The sequence below is a fragment of the Sinohyriopsis cumingii genome, chromosome 15 (assembly GCF_028554795.1).
Source record: "Sinohyriopsis cumingii isolate HCF-2022 chromosome 15, ASM2855479v2, whole genome shotgun sequence".
Taxonomy (NCBI): Eukaryota; Metazoa; Mollusca; class Bivalvia; order Unionida; family Unionidae; genus Sinohyriopsis; species Sinohyriopsis cumingii.
Window position 1 is genome coordinate 134,509,515 of NC_142975.1, and position 17,525 is coordinate 134,527,039.

At 34.8% G+C, this 17,525-nt stretch overlaps 1 protein-coding gene and 1 long non-coding RNA gene across 10 annotated transcripts in view; one reads left to right on the top strand and one right to left on the bottom strand.

The window, feature by feature from the left end:
- Positions 1 to 17,525, bottom strand: part of LOC149782819 (uncharacterized) — a 281,237-nt gene that overhangs the window by 26,305 nt on the left and 237,407 nt on the right. For 2 of the 6 annotated variants that reach the window (XR_016414465.1, XR_016414464.1), the window contains exon 1: positions 9,974 to 10,589. The exons of 1 other annotated variant lie outside the window; for it this stretch is intronic. This is a non-coding gene — a long non-coding RNA (uncharacterized LOC149782819). 3 more of the 6 variants (XR_016414468.1, XR_016414466.1, XR_016414463.1) reach the window with 2 other exon arrangements.
- LOC149782820 (uncharacterized) overlaps positions 6,964 to 17,525 on the top strand; it is a 62,088-nt gene continuing 51,526 nt past the window's right edge. For 3 of the 4 annotated variants that reach the window (XM_089934345.1, XM_089934342.1, XM_089934347.1), the window contains exon 1: positions 6,964 to 7,357. In XM_089934345.1, the coding sequence (XP_089790471.1) occupies positions 7,255 to 7,357 (103 nt within the window). In that variant the 5' untranslated portion in view covers positions 6,964 to 7,254. Of the gene's footprint in view, positions 7,358 to 17,096; positions 17,214 to 17,525 lie in introns of all 4 variants that reach the window. The other variant, XM_089934344.1, reaches the window with a different exon arrangement.

Below are 17,525 nucleotides of genomic sequence, written 5' to 3' on the forward strand. Positions count from 1 at the left end.
GGTTCAATGCAAGTAGAATATCACAAAAAAACGGCTTGGATGACAACTATTCTGAATTGCATCAAACTATTTAGTAGACAATGTTTTCCAAAATTTTGATCCAGGGAAAGGGCTTGCGTTTGCACTGTGAGCACCACAAGTTGTCAAAAATGGCCTTTGGATGTGAAAAATGCATGTATAAAATAGGGGTTGGGGTGCATAAACTTCTTCTGCTATAAACTGCCATTGACTTCTCTTGTCAAGTGAATAATATTCTTATGCTTTGTTTTAATATAGGTATTTAAAAATATGGACCTTTTTGACCTCACTTGTGTATATGAATTTTATGATTTTTTATACTATGTCGCTGATTACGTCATTAAATTTGTACATAAAAACTGGACCCTGCCCCCTTAAGGAAAGTTTTCAATATAATAAACGGACATGCCCGAGATCATTTCCAGCTCCTGGATAAATCCATTTCCAGCAAAGGGGTGTGTGCGCGATTACAGATGTGCATTCATATGTCGTCTGCTTCCGATATGAACAGTGTCGAATCAAGCAAAGAATGACGACAACAAATTTGCCTTTCACGTGGATTTAACAAGCGGTTTAATTTCTATGTTTATGTGTGCAAAGGGATATAATTCCAAACTCTCAACATAATGGTAATTTACGGAATTATCCGGCAATTACCGAATAGGATGAACTACATCATTATGTTGTCTGGTGGAAATAAAGTAGACCACAGTGTACGCAATATGGTGCAGTGTTAGTATGGAAAGTTCTTTAAGCATGAAAGGTGCAGGGGATGCCAGTATTAATGCCATTCTGGTCACAGTCAGGTTGTAAATTATAAATCAATGATTCAGTTGACTTAGTTCTGTGCACTTTTTGTCACATTAAACGTTTTCGTTATTGAACTCGGTAGGGAGGTACAAACAAAGAGGAATGTATCCGTTGTTTTCACGTGACGTCACAAAACGTGTGTACTTACATATCCACCATTTTGAGTCCCTAGCCCCCACCCCCAACCGGCACTTAATAACATTGTTCTTCCCTCATAATTACAAAGGCACGTCTCATCTTGTGCGTAAGAATAAAGACTTCCCGCATAATTACAAAGGCACGTCTCATCTTGTGCGTAAGAATAAAGAATATAATAATAATAAGTAGAAACATGTAATGATTTTCAATTTTCGTGGGCTGAAATCAATCATTTGGTTATCGTTCAAGTTAAAAAGCTAATTGTTTATATGTAATTTAATATTTCTAAAAGCATTTCAGGAATACATCGTTTTGACATTCGACACAAAGTCATGTTCCGTTAGGAATGCGTTTCGTTTGAACACACTGAAGATGAAACTTGTTTGAATGGTTATCGCTTTCATTCAGTATCATCCTACGTCCATCATCTCCACCACAAATACAATATCTGACCATACTAATTAAATTGGTTTGTCAACTGTCTTTGGCACAAACACCTGTTGACACGAAAAGTATTCGTACATAAAAGTTCTGGCATAAAAAAAACATGCTTTGAAATTTTAATTCGCAACTGATATTGTATCCCGAAAATCATTGTCCGGAAATGCTCTTTCAAGATGACAAGCTTAGGGATATACGAAACACTTTAAAAATGTCAATATTGTCTCTTTGAAGAAATTTTGTTTTTACTGCATTTCTATTTCATAGCAGTAGATCATTTTCAGTTGCTATTTTTAGCTGGCCGAACCTATCTCATAGCCGCAACCGGTACGGTCATGCGCATTTGACGCAGGGTAACTCGAGTGACCTACACGTCTTACATGAATAGAAATTTCATCCGAGAAGATGACGAATGCCTCAAATAGTACCATCAAATATTCAATTAATATATATATATATATATATATATATATATATATATATATATATATATATATAAGTATACATGTACAGAAGATAGTAAAACGTAAAATAAATAAAAAGAATACAGCACAACACAACTACAAGTAGGGCAGGAGGGCCTCCCCAAATGGTCTGTTGTTTTTGTTTTTTTTCTCTGTTTTAGTTATTGTATCTTTTATATATATATATATATATATATATATATATATATATATATATATATATATATATATATATATATATATATTGAATATTTGATGGAACTATTCGAGGCATTCCCCAAAAAATAAGTGTACCAGTAACGGTGTAGTAATTAATGGTGGACATCATTATTTTTGTGAAGTGCCAGTTTAGATTGTTTTTTGTAAATCATCTGGCATATACATTCAAAAATTATACAATTCACAGAAAGCAAAGCCTAGTTATTATGTTATTTAAGATTTAGATTTAAAATGCAATCATATAGATCAGAAACGTATGGAACAATGAAGTCCAACATGTAAGACCTCGACGCTGATATTTATGTTTTGGGTGTCAGGGTCTTACAGTCTAACTCGACTAACATCGTAACGAAAGTCAAATTTTCAGAAATATCTCACACAACTGGTAACTAAAATAACGACGCTTTTCTACAAAGTAAAGTCATAATATTTTAGTCATACTTTACTTACTCTGATGTATTTTCTCTAATAAATTAAAATTCTCACAAAAGAAAAGAACCCGTTTTCAAGTTTCGTTCGCCTACATTTTAGTTGGCTGGAAAGTGATGAAAGCCGAGAATGCCGAAATCGGGTTAATTGAAATATTATTCTTTAACGAAATGAATAAAAATATAGTATGCTTATTGGAAACATATTCCCGATATGAACCAACTTGACCACTCTTCGGCATATCTCAAATGTATGTCAACGGAACATGAAAATGCGTCCATTTGGTAGTGTCAGATATTGATTCCACCAGGATAGAAACAGCACAGTAAGTATATTAATTACATATTAATTTGTGCAAGAGTGTTGATATGGGCTGCCAAGTGTGTGAGATATTCCTGAAACTCTGACTACTCTTTTGATGTTAACCGACATCGGAACACGCAAGACATGCCCGTTAATTTGGGTAGTAAGACACAGTACTAAAACCAAAATAACATGTAATATCTCTTACATTGTAGGACTATGGACAATGCTATCTTGTGGAATTCGCGAGAAACGTTGTAAATGTAAGGTCGAAGTTGTTTTCTGACCTGACTCGTATTCGTGAAAATATGGGGAAAAAAAACTCCGAAGAAGATAATATTTAATCAATCCTAAATATTAATACAAGTACGTAGACAAATAAATAAACCATAAATTTGCAATCCTATAATGAACTGTTGTAATGAAGCTATATAAAGTGAGTGATTACATTACGAGAACACCTACTTCTAAAAATAGATGCACTCAAGTCTGTTGATTCGGTTGGAAATAAAGGTTTAGTTCATATACCGACTATACATGAGCAAAATCTGTAATTTGATGCATTTTAGTGTGTTATGTGTGAATAGTTACGGTAATGTTTTATCCGTAACAAGGAAATGAGGACGAACAGTGTTATCTGAAGACAAGTGTGCATTGGCCGTTATGTATATGGGTTGTTTCAAACGCGTTTAGAAATCTTTGAAAGTGCCATGTCTACCTCCTTTTTCCCCATTTGGTTCTTGCTTCATGACCTCTCCCTCTTAAAAGTCGCTCTGGACTTGAGCTTGAAAGTGAGCTGCTTTGAGTCTGGGTAATAACAAAGTTTCTACGTTTAAGTTTATCATTCGTTGTGTATCTTCTCTATTACACATTGTAATTGCTACTGTGGTCCAGTTGTCATTCTAATGAATTTTAATAAGTAAAAGTATTTCATAATTTCACAACAAATGTATTCATGATTACTTATCAAGCTTATAGGAATACAGTGCTAATTGATAATCAGAAATTAATACATGCAAGGTTTTGATTTGATGGAAGTTTTCTGGGCTGGATCAGGTCAAGTGTTGGGTATGAGGTGGGGTCCAAAATTCGAAAAGGGCCCCTACTTTCCTCGAATGGGCACCAAAGCAAAGTCTAAGTGTCTATTTACTCAGTCAGCATACTAACCAATACATATGCGCAATAATAAAACGCTGGTCAAACTTCAAGTGACTGTGCGTTTGTGAGTGTGTACTTTTTATGATCTGGACCAGAGTTTTGGACATGGAATCCATACTCCAGTCGCAGATTTTAATAACACTTATTTAAAACCCTGTGTATTTAAAGTAATAACTTGAAAGTTGGAGAAACAGAACAAGAATTCTTTTCCGCTTCGTTTGAAACGCCAGGAAAGATGAGTGTCAGGAGTCCACTGGTGACAATCTGGGTAGAATTTATAAATTGACTAATGAAATTTTGAGCATCTTTAAATATCCTAGACGCTTTTCTTTTATAAAATTGAGTGGTGGAACGTGAGGGAGTGCGAATACTATGTTAAAAAAATTGAGTACCTGTGGATTTTTGCAATATTCTACAAAGCATGTCGATTTAAATCATTCTCGTTCCACAAAACCTATCTAAATATAACAATAAAAGTAGTTCTACATACACTTCAATGTTTCCTCTCAAAATTAAAATTAGAAAAGAAAAGAATAAGGAGAAAATAACGAGATCAGAAGAAGGTTTTACCGTTGTTGACATTTTGCGCGGTCTCGTTGCGTGGTTGTGTTTTACGTCATCAATGTCAGTGTTCACAATATGGCATATAATTATGCAAATTTCAGTCACCGGAAATTATGTGTGTTATTCGTTCGGGATCTGCTGATCACTGCCGAGCGGGATTTCAATATGGAGACGATAGACTTGTTACTCTACGTACGAAGATTTCAGAGAGCTCGTATTTCATAATGAGAACCACTGCGCACTTGATATTATTCCAGGATTGTTTTCTAATAGTATTTAATCAGTTGATATACATAAATGTCCCCATATTTTTGCAAGAAAATTCACCCTAAGCTGCTATATTGTGCCTTTTGGTCCTGTCAAGAAATTGTATTTCGGATGCTTCTGAAAACGGAGATTTTTAATAGCTAACACACTGCATTTCAATTTCCGCACACACACACAAAAAAAAAAAAAAAAAAAAAAAAAAAAAAAAACTGCATACCAAATGTGAGTCAGAATCAGTCACTGGAAAATGTTTTAGCTGTATTGGTGTATAGAGTTTAGGCATATTGTCGTGTACATTTACGATTGTGTATTCCAACCTATTATTGGGTCATGCAGTTAGTTAGGATGAAAAAGTCTGTACTGCGGTGTACTGTACTGTGGTATTTTTTTAACATTCAGCGTTACTTACGTAACAAGGTATAACACAATTACATTTTGGAACAACCTCTAAAGTTTTTTTATTTTTTATTTTGGGAGGGGGGCGTTCAGGAAAATATTCCTGGTCTGATTTATGGCAAAAGAATATCAGCCCACTAAATCCATTAGATTACTTTTTATTTTAAAGAGAAATAAAATAAAATATTCCGGCAAGTAAGAACATTGCAGCACCCCTCCACTTAAAAATTAAATTGTCAATAAGTTAAAGTACATGAATGTTCTAGGTGTATTAGTTGTTGCATCAGATGTCGTCTATCTAAAGTCGGATGATTCAAGTTATACTATAGCTGTCACTAGGTATGCTGACATTAGAGAGCTTGTTGATAAAAATATTTAGATTAAAACCTAAAGTTTTTAATGTAAATTTGCAATGCCAAGTTAAATGCATGTTCTAATGTAAAACACACACACGCACGCACACACACACGCACACACACAATGCTATAACGTATGACTATTAAATAAATTTAGTAATTAGTTTCACACTAGAACTGTGTACAGTTAAAAATAGGTTGAACAGTATATTGCCTGCAGTAGTGCAAACGAATTGCCAACAATTGTCGTAGATTTATCAATGGAATATGAGTTACCAGACTTTAAAAAACATTTGCTTCGATGCTCAACGTAATAGACCATAGTTTTTCTTTAACTTTACAACATAACACAAACTTTAAATGGACCGTTCAGGAAAGTAAGTGGCGTTTTAGATTGTTTCAAGCAGTAATATTTTCATCAATATGCAATTTACGTATTGTACATTTAATCTTTGTAAGCTGCTGTTAATATTTACCCTGTTTTATAAACTAAGAACTAATTTAAAATGAAACGTTTTCTATCTCTTAAAAAAAATCGATTCATTTTACTGTATATTAAAATTGCAATAGGGAACCCAGTATTAAATTGATAGTTATTTACATTGTACTGACTGAAGTGATACTATCAAGATGTCCGCACATACTTGCCGTATCCAAGGTGTATGTCGTCGTTTTAAAGATTGTTCTCACACAATGTTTTCTTACTTCTATTAGCCTACTATTACTGAATTCTGTGAGAGGAAAATGACCACAAGTGTCAACTTTAAATGAGTAGTATACTCTATACCAATGGTTCCCAGCATTATTGGCAGCGATGCTAAAATGTATTTGTTCTGAGCTTCACGAACCATTACCACATTTGGAAGTTTTGCCACCCTCAAACAAATTCCTAGCGACCCTCCAAAACGTTTTTGCGACCCTGATTTGGGTCACGACCTGGTGAATGGAAACCACTGCTCTATATGCTAAAGCTATTATAGGTCGCAACATATATTCAGGAGATATTAGGACTTTCATTGTGGAACTAGATGTTCCAGTGCTACCGATGAAGACACAACATATATGGGAACCGTGAATAGTAGTAATGAATCAAGATAAATAATGCCAAAGTGAACAAATTTTCACTTGTAGAATCAAAAAGAGTCATTGGTTTTGATAAAATTAATCATTAATAAAGCTGGCCCACATTAAGACTATTTGTAATCCTGACATACACGCTATCGGAACATGCCGGTGCCTTTCTGCCGTCATATACTCATCACAGACCACCGTCGTTCCTGGAGAAAGTCGTCGCTAGCCAAGGTTCCGTTATGTTACCTATCTACGTATCGGAATCTTGGCTAGCGAAGATGCTTTGAGGACGACTCTACTTAGATGACTTTCCCACTAATTCTGTTCGATTCTATTCACTCCGCTACAATTCGTTTTAAAATGTAATGACTAATTTAGGTCATTTACTTTCGTCATTACAAGTGGCTTTTTGTCAGTCAATCTCAGCTACGAGCCATTCGACCAATCAACGTGCACACCACTGTATATAATGAATCAGCGAATGCACTTTTAACACTGCATGATGTTAGTCGTACAAGTTGAAGCTACCAGTAAAGACTATAATACAAATAACGTGCAACTGACTGGTGAATTTCAGATACAGAGGAATGATAGAAAAACTAGTGAATTAGATCATTTGTATGTGCATTACAGGTACTATCGTCGCTTTTCGTTCCTCTGTGTGGTATAGTGCCACTTTCTGGAAACTTTTGCAACTGACCATCAATATCTCATTACAAATATGTAAGTAGTCTTTCAGATATTTCAACCAGTTTCATTCATAATTTCTTTATATAAAAGGTGTTTGTAAAACTATCCGACAATCGATGACTGCACATATGAACTTGCTCTAGGCTATGTATATCACCAAATATCAGTAAGATTCACAGCCGGTATGAATGGAGACGTTTGAAGTTAGGCATATGTTTAACCCTTTAAAACCATGGGCGCACGCATATAGGGACAACGGGTGGGGGACTCCCTCTCCATCGATTTCACCCTTAAACATGGTTTTGCCTACATCCGTAAACCTTTATAGCTGACCACTTCATGTTTGCCCCCCCCCCATCCCACAAAAAATAATTCTGCGGGCGCACCTCTTTAGAACTGATCAATATTACTCTGTATCTTGCTTGCATATATTGGAATGTGAGCTGCTATTGTGATTCTTTAATTCTTTATCAAAGGAAAATTAACGCAAGTGGGCTATTAACGTTTTAAATGGGCAGTGTTCTTTGTAAGTTAAATCTGTATAGGTCACAACACACACACACACACAAACATACATACATACATACATACATATATATATATATATATATATATATATATATATATATATATATATATATATATATATATATATATATATATATATATATAATTAGTTTTAACATACACAGTATGCTGCTTATTTAAAGCGGTAAGAGCCAACTAACGCTAATAATTCGGGTAATATTAGGACCTTCGTTATGGCCCTAGATAACGTACCGTAAAATAAAATATTAGAACTGTGAAGGGCGGGGACGAATCAAGCTAAATATTCATAAACTGAGTAAATGTCACACGTTGCCAAGTAAGAATGTTTTCGCATTATTTGAATCTAGGATCGTCGGTAAACTTAACTGCCTATGATAAATTTAAGAGATGACAACACTTGTCCACATTGAGTCTATGTGTAATCCTGCCTCCTCCAGGAAATCCGAACATGCTCAACCTTTCCTCCAACAATGGGGAAAAGCACATCGGAAATGCTATAGTAGCTGCCATTGCGAATATACATATACGTTGTTTGCCAAATGACGACGTATTGTACATCACAGATCATCTTATGTAGTGTTCCTTAAAGGCGACTCGACTGAGCTGTCTATGATAACTTATTCATGGCCGAATCATTTTCAAGTTTCTTTTTTTCAAGTTGTCTAGAATTTCTTTTTATTGACATTGTGGAAATAATTCCATAACCGTATGATAAAGTGTTTGACATGGTTCTATTTTGCCTCGGGTACTTTCGTATCAGACTTTGTTCGTTGTTATTATCGGGAGATTTCTCCCTTTTTATGCTGTTATCTCTCCATGGAAGTATATGGAGATGGAATTTTGTAGAAAATTCACGGAGTATTCAGACTGACCATCTGTTCTAGAGTATAATTAGAATTACTAGGAGGGTAACCGTGTAACTTTGATCATCCCATTAAATGATATTGACAGTACTGCACAAACTATTTTACTTAAATTAGTAGGTCATTTAGAAAAATTGGCGTCAGCCATTATGTCATCTCATTGACATACAAATAAATCATTCAGTCGGCATACAGATGTAAGAAGGTTTAAAAAATAAATAATGAGATTTAATCAAAGATATGTGACACATTGCAGCAGATTCAACACTGCTGAACCTTAACTTCTTCATGTCGACCGCTATTAGCAATATTTATCTTTCGAATACATCCTGGCAGTTCCGACTGCCCCCGACAGTCTGAAGGTTTCCGTCGATGATTAGAAACTTGTAAAAGGACAAGTATTGTTGCCATAATATATAGGAGTTATTGCAGATCTAGCTGTAAACAGATATAGTTTTCAATTAAATCAAACTAAATTGAATTTACATCTTAAAATCAAACTGTCTAAATTGATTGTGAAAGAACAAAGGCATACATACCAGCCAAAACACTTTTTGTTTTGTGAGATTTTTTTCTGATCTTTCCAGCCCCGTGTTAGATACATGGAGTGTTACGTTGGAATGTCGAGGAAACCAGACGACTCGGACCAAAGATAACTCGGCTGATGACAACTCGGCCAAGGTATGGGGCAACTCAGGTTCAACTTCGATTCATCTCGGTTCCATATACTTTGTTATGGGACAACTCTGACCAGTTGCTACGACAAGTCGAATAAATTGTTTATTGTCGACAAACATTTACCTCAATTTTTTATATTTGGTGATATCCTCAAGCCATGAAGCCATATGGATCAAATGTCTTTGTTTTGATTGAGCTTGAGTTGGCTTTGTTAGTGTTTGGCTCATTTTAGAGTTGTCCGATATGTGTCTAACTACATTGCGGCGTAAATGAATATTGCAACCGGTTCATTGGTTTTTTTTTCTTTCTCTGTCACATGCAAAGTAGATACTCCTTTAACTGTATTCATGCATATAGGTGTTCAACCATTACACTTACAAAGTTAAGTAATTCTGCAATCTATCCTCTCACAACAGTATCAAAATAATCTAGTCAGTTTTGGGTATACTTCTATGTTCATGAAGTACCATGTTACCTTCGAAGACGGATGAAAAATATCCATTATGTAAACATTCATGATAATACTTGTCAAGTCGCATTAAAGGACTAGAACACTTACCTGCTTGGCTGAAGGTTACATATGTAATCGACATTTGATTTTCACAATACTCCAGAATCTGATAAAGAATCCATTTTGAAAATACATATTTGTTGAAAATTCCACAGGTAAATACAATTTCCACCAATATATTATTTGGAAATGAAAGTAAACGAATATAACCAACAGAACAGATAACAGTGACACAGGTCGAAATCGTGATCGGATTAGTCTCGGCCTTTTCCGTTAAGTTAAGAAAGAAACTTCCGATGTAATTCGACGTTATCAAGAACTATATTTGGAACTACTTTTGTCACATGACAAACTAAAGCGATGGAAGTAGATAAAGTCGCAATTTAGCAACATGTGTGTTGCATTATGCTAGAGGTGAATCGCCAAACACATCAAAATTACATACATTCTACAACTACTTCCGATGATATTTCTTGTTTGATTTTCTTTCTGGCCGAACATGTTCTTATCAGTTCACCTAGCTGTACTTGGGCACGTGACTTGTTCCATATTGCCATTTCCATGCATATATAAACTAAGACACATGCTTTGAGTAAGCTTCAGATAGCATCCCTTGATCTTTCTCCTTCTATAAATCTTAGAGGTGGTTAATTGCATCTGCGTATCCAGGAAAAGGCATGCTGACAATCACAACACACACACACACACACACACACACACACACACACACACACACATATATATATATATATATATATATATATATATATATATATATATATATATATATATATATATATATATATAATGCATTTATTTTCAGCTAAATTTCAAACTATTTTTCTTTTACGAAGAGTTTGAGTAACAGTGTCAACTTGACAGATTCATTTTCGAAATAAAGTGTGGCAAAGTAAAGAAACTAATTTATTCACTTCTCGGAACAGTTGAGTACAGCCCATCCATTGTTAACCACGTTATTTTTACACGATCTTCCAGACACCTATTTTACATGTTTCCGTCTAGTAGATATGATCTAAAATCATAATCTCTGTATCGTAGACGTTTATAAAATTGGGGGGCCCCGAGTGGCCGAGTGGTCTAAAGCGCTCACCGTTACGGATCACTGCCATCTCACCTCTGTCTGCATCGGTTCTAGTCTCGGATTCGACTAATGTGGTTATGTGAGAAAGCTTGCCAGTAGCTTCTCGTGGGTCGGTGGTTCTTTCCGGGTTTTTTCCGGGTTCTTCCTCCACCATTAATACAAGCCGCCATGTATAGCCTATCTTGTGCTGAAAAATGCCGTTAAACCCTACAACAACAACAACAGCAACAACAACAACGTTTATAATTCTTTCTTACAATTTTGTTTGTTGAGGTGATGGCTGGGATTTTAGAATTTGTCATCTGATACACATCGTTCGTATTCAATCTTTCAGAAACGGTTATGTCTAAAAAGTGATTGACATGTTCGTAAACTTTCTGATTTCTGACATATTTTATAATTGACAAATCTTTTTTATTTAGTCGTACGCAATTTTACTTTTGATACTGTTTGGAGGATTTCTTTGTTCCCGCAAACCGCGATTTGAAATGCCCAGGAAACAAGTATTAAGTTTGAAATTTGTTTCGACTGTAGCTTTGAAGATTTTAGAGAAGACTGTATGGTACGCTTTAATAAATCGAATAATTTTATCTGTAGGAAACAAGGATATAGACTGTATTTTAAATTACGGAGTGTGCTTAACTTGCATTTTCTTTACTTGTAAAGGATAGAAATAGTAACCATTACTTCTTCAAATTTAAGATAATTAGAGAGAAATATGTAAATTAACTTTATCATTTTTTCATCTACTCAAAGCAAAAAATTGAAAAGGTATAAAAATCACATTGTATATTAAAACTAGAGACATTATCATGAATACATAGAATAAATAAATACCTCTACACCATATTTAGAAAAAGGCAAATAAACTTCAATGATGTGGTGGGAATGCAGAAAACGCGATGCTGGACTAGAATTTGATAATCTTTGGGTTTACCCATTTATTCCGTTGTGGGTAGGGACCGCTAATAATTGTTTAATCAAAAGAGGACAGAATGACGTAATGAAAAGCAAAACCTAATATGACGTTAACAGAGAATTGCTAAATTTTACAAAATTGAAGACAGGAAAAGAAGTATTGTATTGAGGAGAAAAAAAAGAAAAAAAAAAAGAAGAAAAACAAAAAAAAAACAATAAACAAACAAAACAACAACAACAAAAACCAACACATATCTTTCCACACTTGCCGATCGAAAGGGTTAGATTAGCTCAGTACTGGATCTGACTGAATCTGACGCCTTTCTTGGTTTCTTAGATTACTATATGACACAGACACTATCGAATACAAGACTCCTATTATGCAACAGAATCGTATACACTGCATGTTCTTAGCTTTGCGTTTCTTTTCCTGTCGACTTCTCTAACGATGCACATATGTATTTAATTGCCTTTTGCGGCACCTCAGTACAATTGCGGATAAACGGTGACACCTATAGGTAGAGTTCGAAAATGCATGAAAAGGCTGCACACACACATAGCAATATAAACCCTTCCAAAGAAATGTAAACAGGAAATTCATGAAGAAAAAACAAAAGGTAAAGATATTACAATTTCGTAAAATATATGCAAAATAAAATAAAATAAGAAGTAAAATAAAAATAAGAAGTGTAATGAGTGTCATGGCGAGATAGATAATTTTTTAAATACTTACAAACATTGGTAGATAGGAATATAATTCGGTTACATTGGAGTACTGTAAAATTTTTTTCGAACCTTTAACTAGTGATTGTGACTTTTTTAAAAGAGATAGTATAATACTGTGAAATTTGTATATTTCTGCGTTGGAATATGCAAATATTTCAGATTGCTGTTACTGGGTAAATTCGTGACATTTGCTTAGGCTCAAATATTCCATATTCGGAATAGGAACTAATGCTATAGACTATCCCGTGGCAATTATAATGTAAAACTGTTGTACGTGACAATGACATTAGTTGGAAAAAAAATGTACAAACAATTACAATAATTTAACACAGAGTGAGATGACAACGAAATAAAATAAAACAACCATAACATAAATTTGTAGTACCATGAAACGGGAATAACAGCAGATAGTTCTCCTATGAAATATGCTTGTAAAAAAAAGCATTGTGTGAAAAATATTTTACATACCAAATTATGTTGAAAACATAGATATCCACCTAGATTCAACCGTTCCATTTTCTGATTGTGACGTGACGGGTTGCTATGTCGCCATCGTGGTAGGTGTGTTATAATGGTTGGGGTGTGGTGCTCCCAATATTTTATTTAAATTATTACAGAAGTCCTACTCAGGCTCGATTTTGTATGGAAGTTAAATTAGTGAAAGATGTAAAGCTCCGAGCCCCCAGTCAGCAATGGCGATGTTAAAATGATTGAATATACATAAAAGTGACATTCAACGAATAACAATTTAATGATTCAATAGTCAAGCGCTTCACATTTCCCAAGTACTCTCCTTCCGCTCGACCCTATTGCATCATTTGATTAGTAGTGTGAGATAGCATCCCACCTGTCCTTGTATTCTACTCATCTGTGTATTCTTCTCTCCTATTCCTCCAATTTCTTCTCCTCTTCCTCCCGACTTTCTCCTAATTTCTTCTTCTCCTCGACTTCTCTATACTCCTCCTCCTTATCCACTTTCTCCTCCTCGACTGCTCTGCTAGTCTCACTTCTGTCTCCCCTCTTAGAGACTCGGGACTCAACTAAACCGGAAGTTCTGCCCAACAACAAAGTTTCTTGTGAAAACACGAGGACAGTAAAATATCTATTTTAGCCCTCTCATGTCACACTACACCCATCCTATCATCAGATAACGGCTATTACTTTTCTTCGGTCACACATTCATTCACATCGAAATACTCGTACGTTCTTGTACGATAAAAAAGTCGTAATAAAAGCACGGTATCAATTACTTCTCGTACATACATCAATAAATTGCGTCACATCAGTACATTTTCCTAATTCCATTATACTAAACAATATCACAACAATCAGACGCATTTCTTTACATTACAACTCATACAAAGTACACAAATACTAAAATATCCATGCTCTGATATATCCATTCATCCACAATAACTAATCTTACACACTTCAACCATTTTCCAAATTTACAATTCAAGCATGTGTAAAATCTAACATATCACATGAATAAGTGCACTAGTTTACCACGAAGAAACCTATTAGCGAATTACAAAATTATCTCTGACCACAAGCTAACAATCCACATAATTCTCTACATAATACTCAAGCTCATTTCTCAAACACGCATGTAAATTAAACACTACAAAGGTAATTCTACGTACTAAACGATCCTAGTAATTAAGTATACCTAATACACATAATTACAATTCCAATGCCGTAATATTCTGCAAAAATCGAGCAAATAACCCACTGACCTTTACGAAGGTTTGTCTTACCTTAGAATCTCCACTCTAAATTTTACCACTAAATTACGAGTGGCTTCCTCGTAGTAACCCTATATTGCTCAGCAAGCTTCCTATGCGAGACTAAATTTTCGCCTGCTAGTTAGAAGTTATAATTCGTACCGAAATTGGTTTCACAATTCCGACTGAGTGTCGCTTTGACCCGATCGCAATCAAATTTAGCGGACAATGTCCTTCTCGCTGTCTGTCCACGTGTGGACGGATTTAGAACACGCCTCGGTCTATCGCAGTTCCTCTGATCTTAGGACAAAGCTGTAACACGTAAGTTGCGCAACCTAACGCATGTGCCGATTCAGGATGCCTGATTTTCTCTGTGGTCATGGTAACCATGAGTATGAGATTAACTCTAGCCTGCGGCAATGTTGAGACATCAAAACATGGCTTGTAATAATATACCTTAGTTTATACACGACTTACGAACTGGCGCTGAGCAAACGTGACACTGATCTGGAACTAACATGGGCAACACTGAACTGTTTCAAAGTAAAACTGTTGTATGTAAGGAGTAGTTAAAACACTCGTCTTACATGCTAATTGTTTATGGACGATAAGTGACTGAGGACGATGACACTTTTTGGCAGTAATATATGTCAGCATACATGTATCGTAGTTCTTTTTTCTTCTTTATTTTGAAAACTTACACATAGTATAACCGGTCATACGGGCAAAGGCTGGAAATTTCCAGAACAGCGTTTAATAAATGAAACCCATATCTTTTTTTAGTGAATAAGTCTCAGCTGGAGGGTTACTCGCCCAAACTGATTGGTATAGTTTTCTAGATATAATGAAAATAAGGATTTCCGAGAGCTTTCAGAAGAGAGATTCCACTTTTATGCGACTAATATACATTCTGAAATATCCATTATTCTCATGTTATCGGCCGTTCTACCTGGCATACGCGTCAGGCCTTAACGAGTTAGCTCCCCTCAATGAGTTTAGTCAAATCAACAGACAGCAGAATGTACAGACACAGAAGGTGTGTTTCAGCGTCAATAATAAAATTGTTGTTTTTGTTGTTGCTGTTGTTGTTGTTATTACGGGATTATGATAGGCTATACATGACGGGTTGTATAACTAGTGGCGGAAGAACCCGGGAAAACACCTGTAAGAACCACCAACCCATGGGAAGATGTATGTATGTATGTATGTATGTATGTATGTATGTATGTATGTATGTATAGATGGATGGATAGATGGATGGTTCTAGATGTTCGTCAATGCGTGATAACATTCTAAAATCGGGAAATATAGAATGCAAAAATTGAGGATAAGTCAGTAGATAGCATCACAGGCGGTTTCGCAACATTTATTTTCATATATTCTCTTTTTGGGAATGAAAATGGTAGTATAGATCAGAAACTGTGTGAGCTGAGTTTTTCGGATCAATAATGACATTGCTTTTGCTTGCAGAGAACTTAAGTACGTTGAGAAAATCATATTAATTCCCAACAAATAATATTACAGTGAAATCTCTCAAGATCTAAATCCCACAGGATGATATTACATTTTCAGTTTGAATGTTTTTGTTTAGTTACCTGAGCATTTCACTTTTCAGGTAAGAATGAGATCAAGTGTGCCCTCATTTATACATACATTCATCCAACCATCCAACACACACACACACACACACACACACACACACACACATATATGTGGACTTAAATATAGGATTTATACTTAAAACGCTTTGTTGTTATAAACCATCGCTCTCGTATCATCAATGATGGATTTTTAAATTATATTTCATGAAACTGTCCCACCAGATACATAGATACCTTTTAAAAAGGAAATAGTTTCAAATGAAATTCATGTTTAGACAACCGTGGGGAAGAAGGATTAGGGTGTGATAACGTTTATTGCCAGACATATTTCGTAACGTTGACATGGAATTGTTTATTCGTCAATAACGTTGTCCGGACACAGTGTATATAAACATTAACATCGTATATATATATATATATATATATATATATATATATATATATATATATATATATATATATATATATATATATCGCCAGTGACATTTTAAAATTGCTATTTGTGGTAATTCTTATTTCAATGAATATGTTTGTGGTTCTATCATTTGTTGTTTGCAGCAGTTTTTTTGAAAGACTATTGAATGGTTATGTGTTCTGCCCAAGTTTCAGTGTTTATGGAGTCCAATTTAGAATGTAATATTGCAATATGAGCAGACAGCCCCCCCCCCCGCCCCAAAAAAAAATAAAGACAGAAAATGTCGATTTTCAGAGTAGAGGTGTTTTGGTTTAATGAGTATTGTTTTATTGTAATTAAAGAATTTCGATCCGTTTTCAGATTAAAGGATTTCAGCTTATAATTTAAAAAAGAAATTCGGGACCATAGCTGTAATTCATTTTCAAGAGGATTTCGGTTTACTGCAGCTTTTGTTTTGATAGGATTCCAGAAGAATTATTTCAAATATCTTCTTTATTACTCATTGGGTTTTTGATTCCCTGGTGTCATATATATTTTTTCAATGGTAATATCGAATAAAGTACTTACATTTTGAAGCTTTCTTGAATGCACTATATGCTAGGTTTCTTTTAAAGTTCCTATTTATTTTTCAGGAATGCTCTAATTGTGAAAATATTATATTTCTACATTTGCAGCATTATTTTAGTTTTATAGATATTTCTGATGGCAAAGATGAAGGAAACTGTCAATATTCGACTAGGCTCAACCAAACCATTTTCTGACCAGGAACTCAAGCGATTGATCACCCGACAACAATTTCAAGGTAACACTGTTACGTGCAAAGGCATAACATGCAATGGACGATCTATGATTGACGGTGATGAAAAGAATTGAGAGTAAATCTAACCGTACGCACATATACTTGTTTTTCTGCATTAATGAAGCTTCCATACTGGATAACTAATAGTTAATACAAAATGTTTTTAATCTCCTGCAAAAATCAAATATAATGCCAGATCTTTTGTAGTAATTTAATCTCGACCTGATGGTTATTACTCTAACTGATAAATATACGGTAAAAAATTTAAGTTTCTTCGATAAATAGAATTACCATGTTTGATAATTTGCGGAAGAT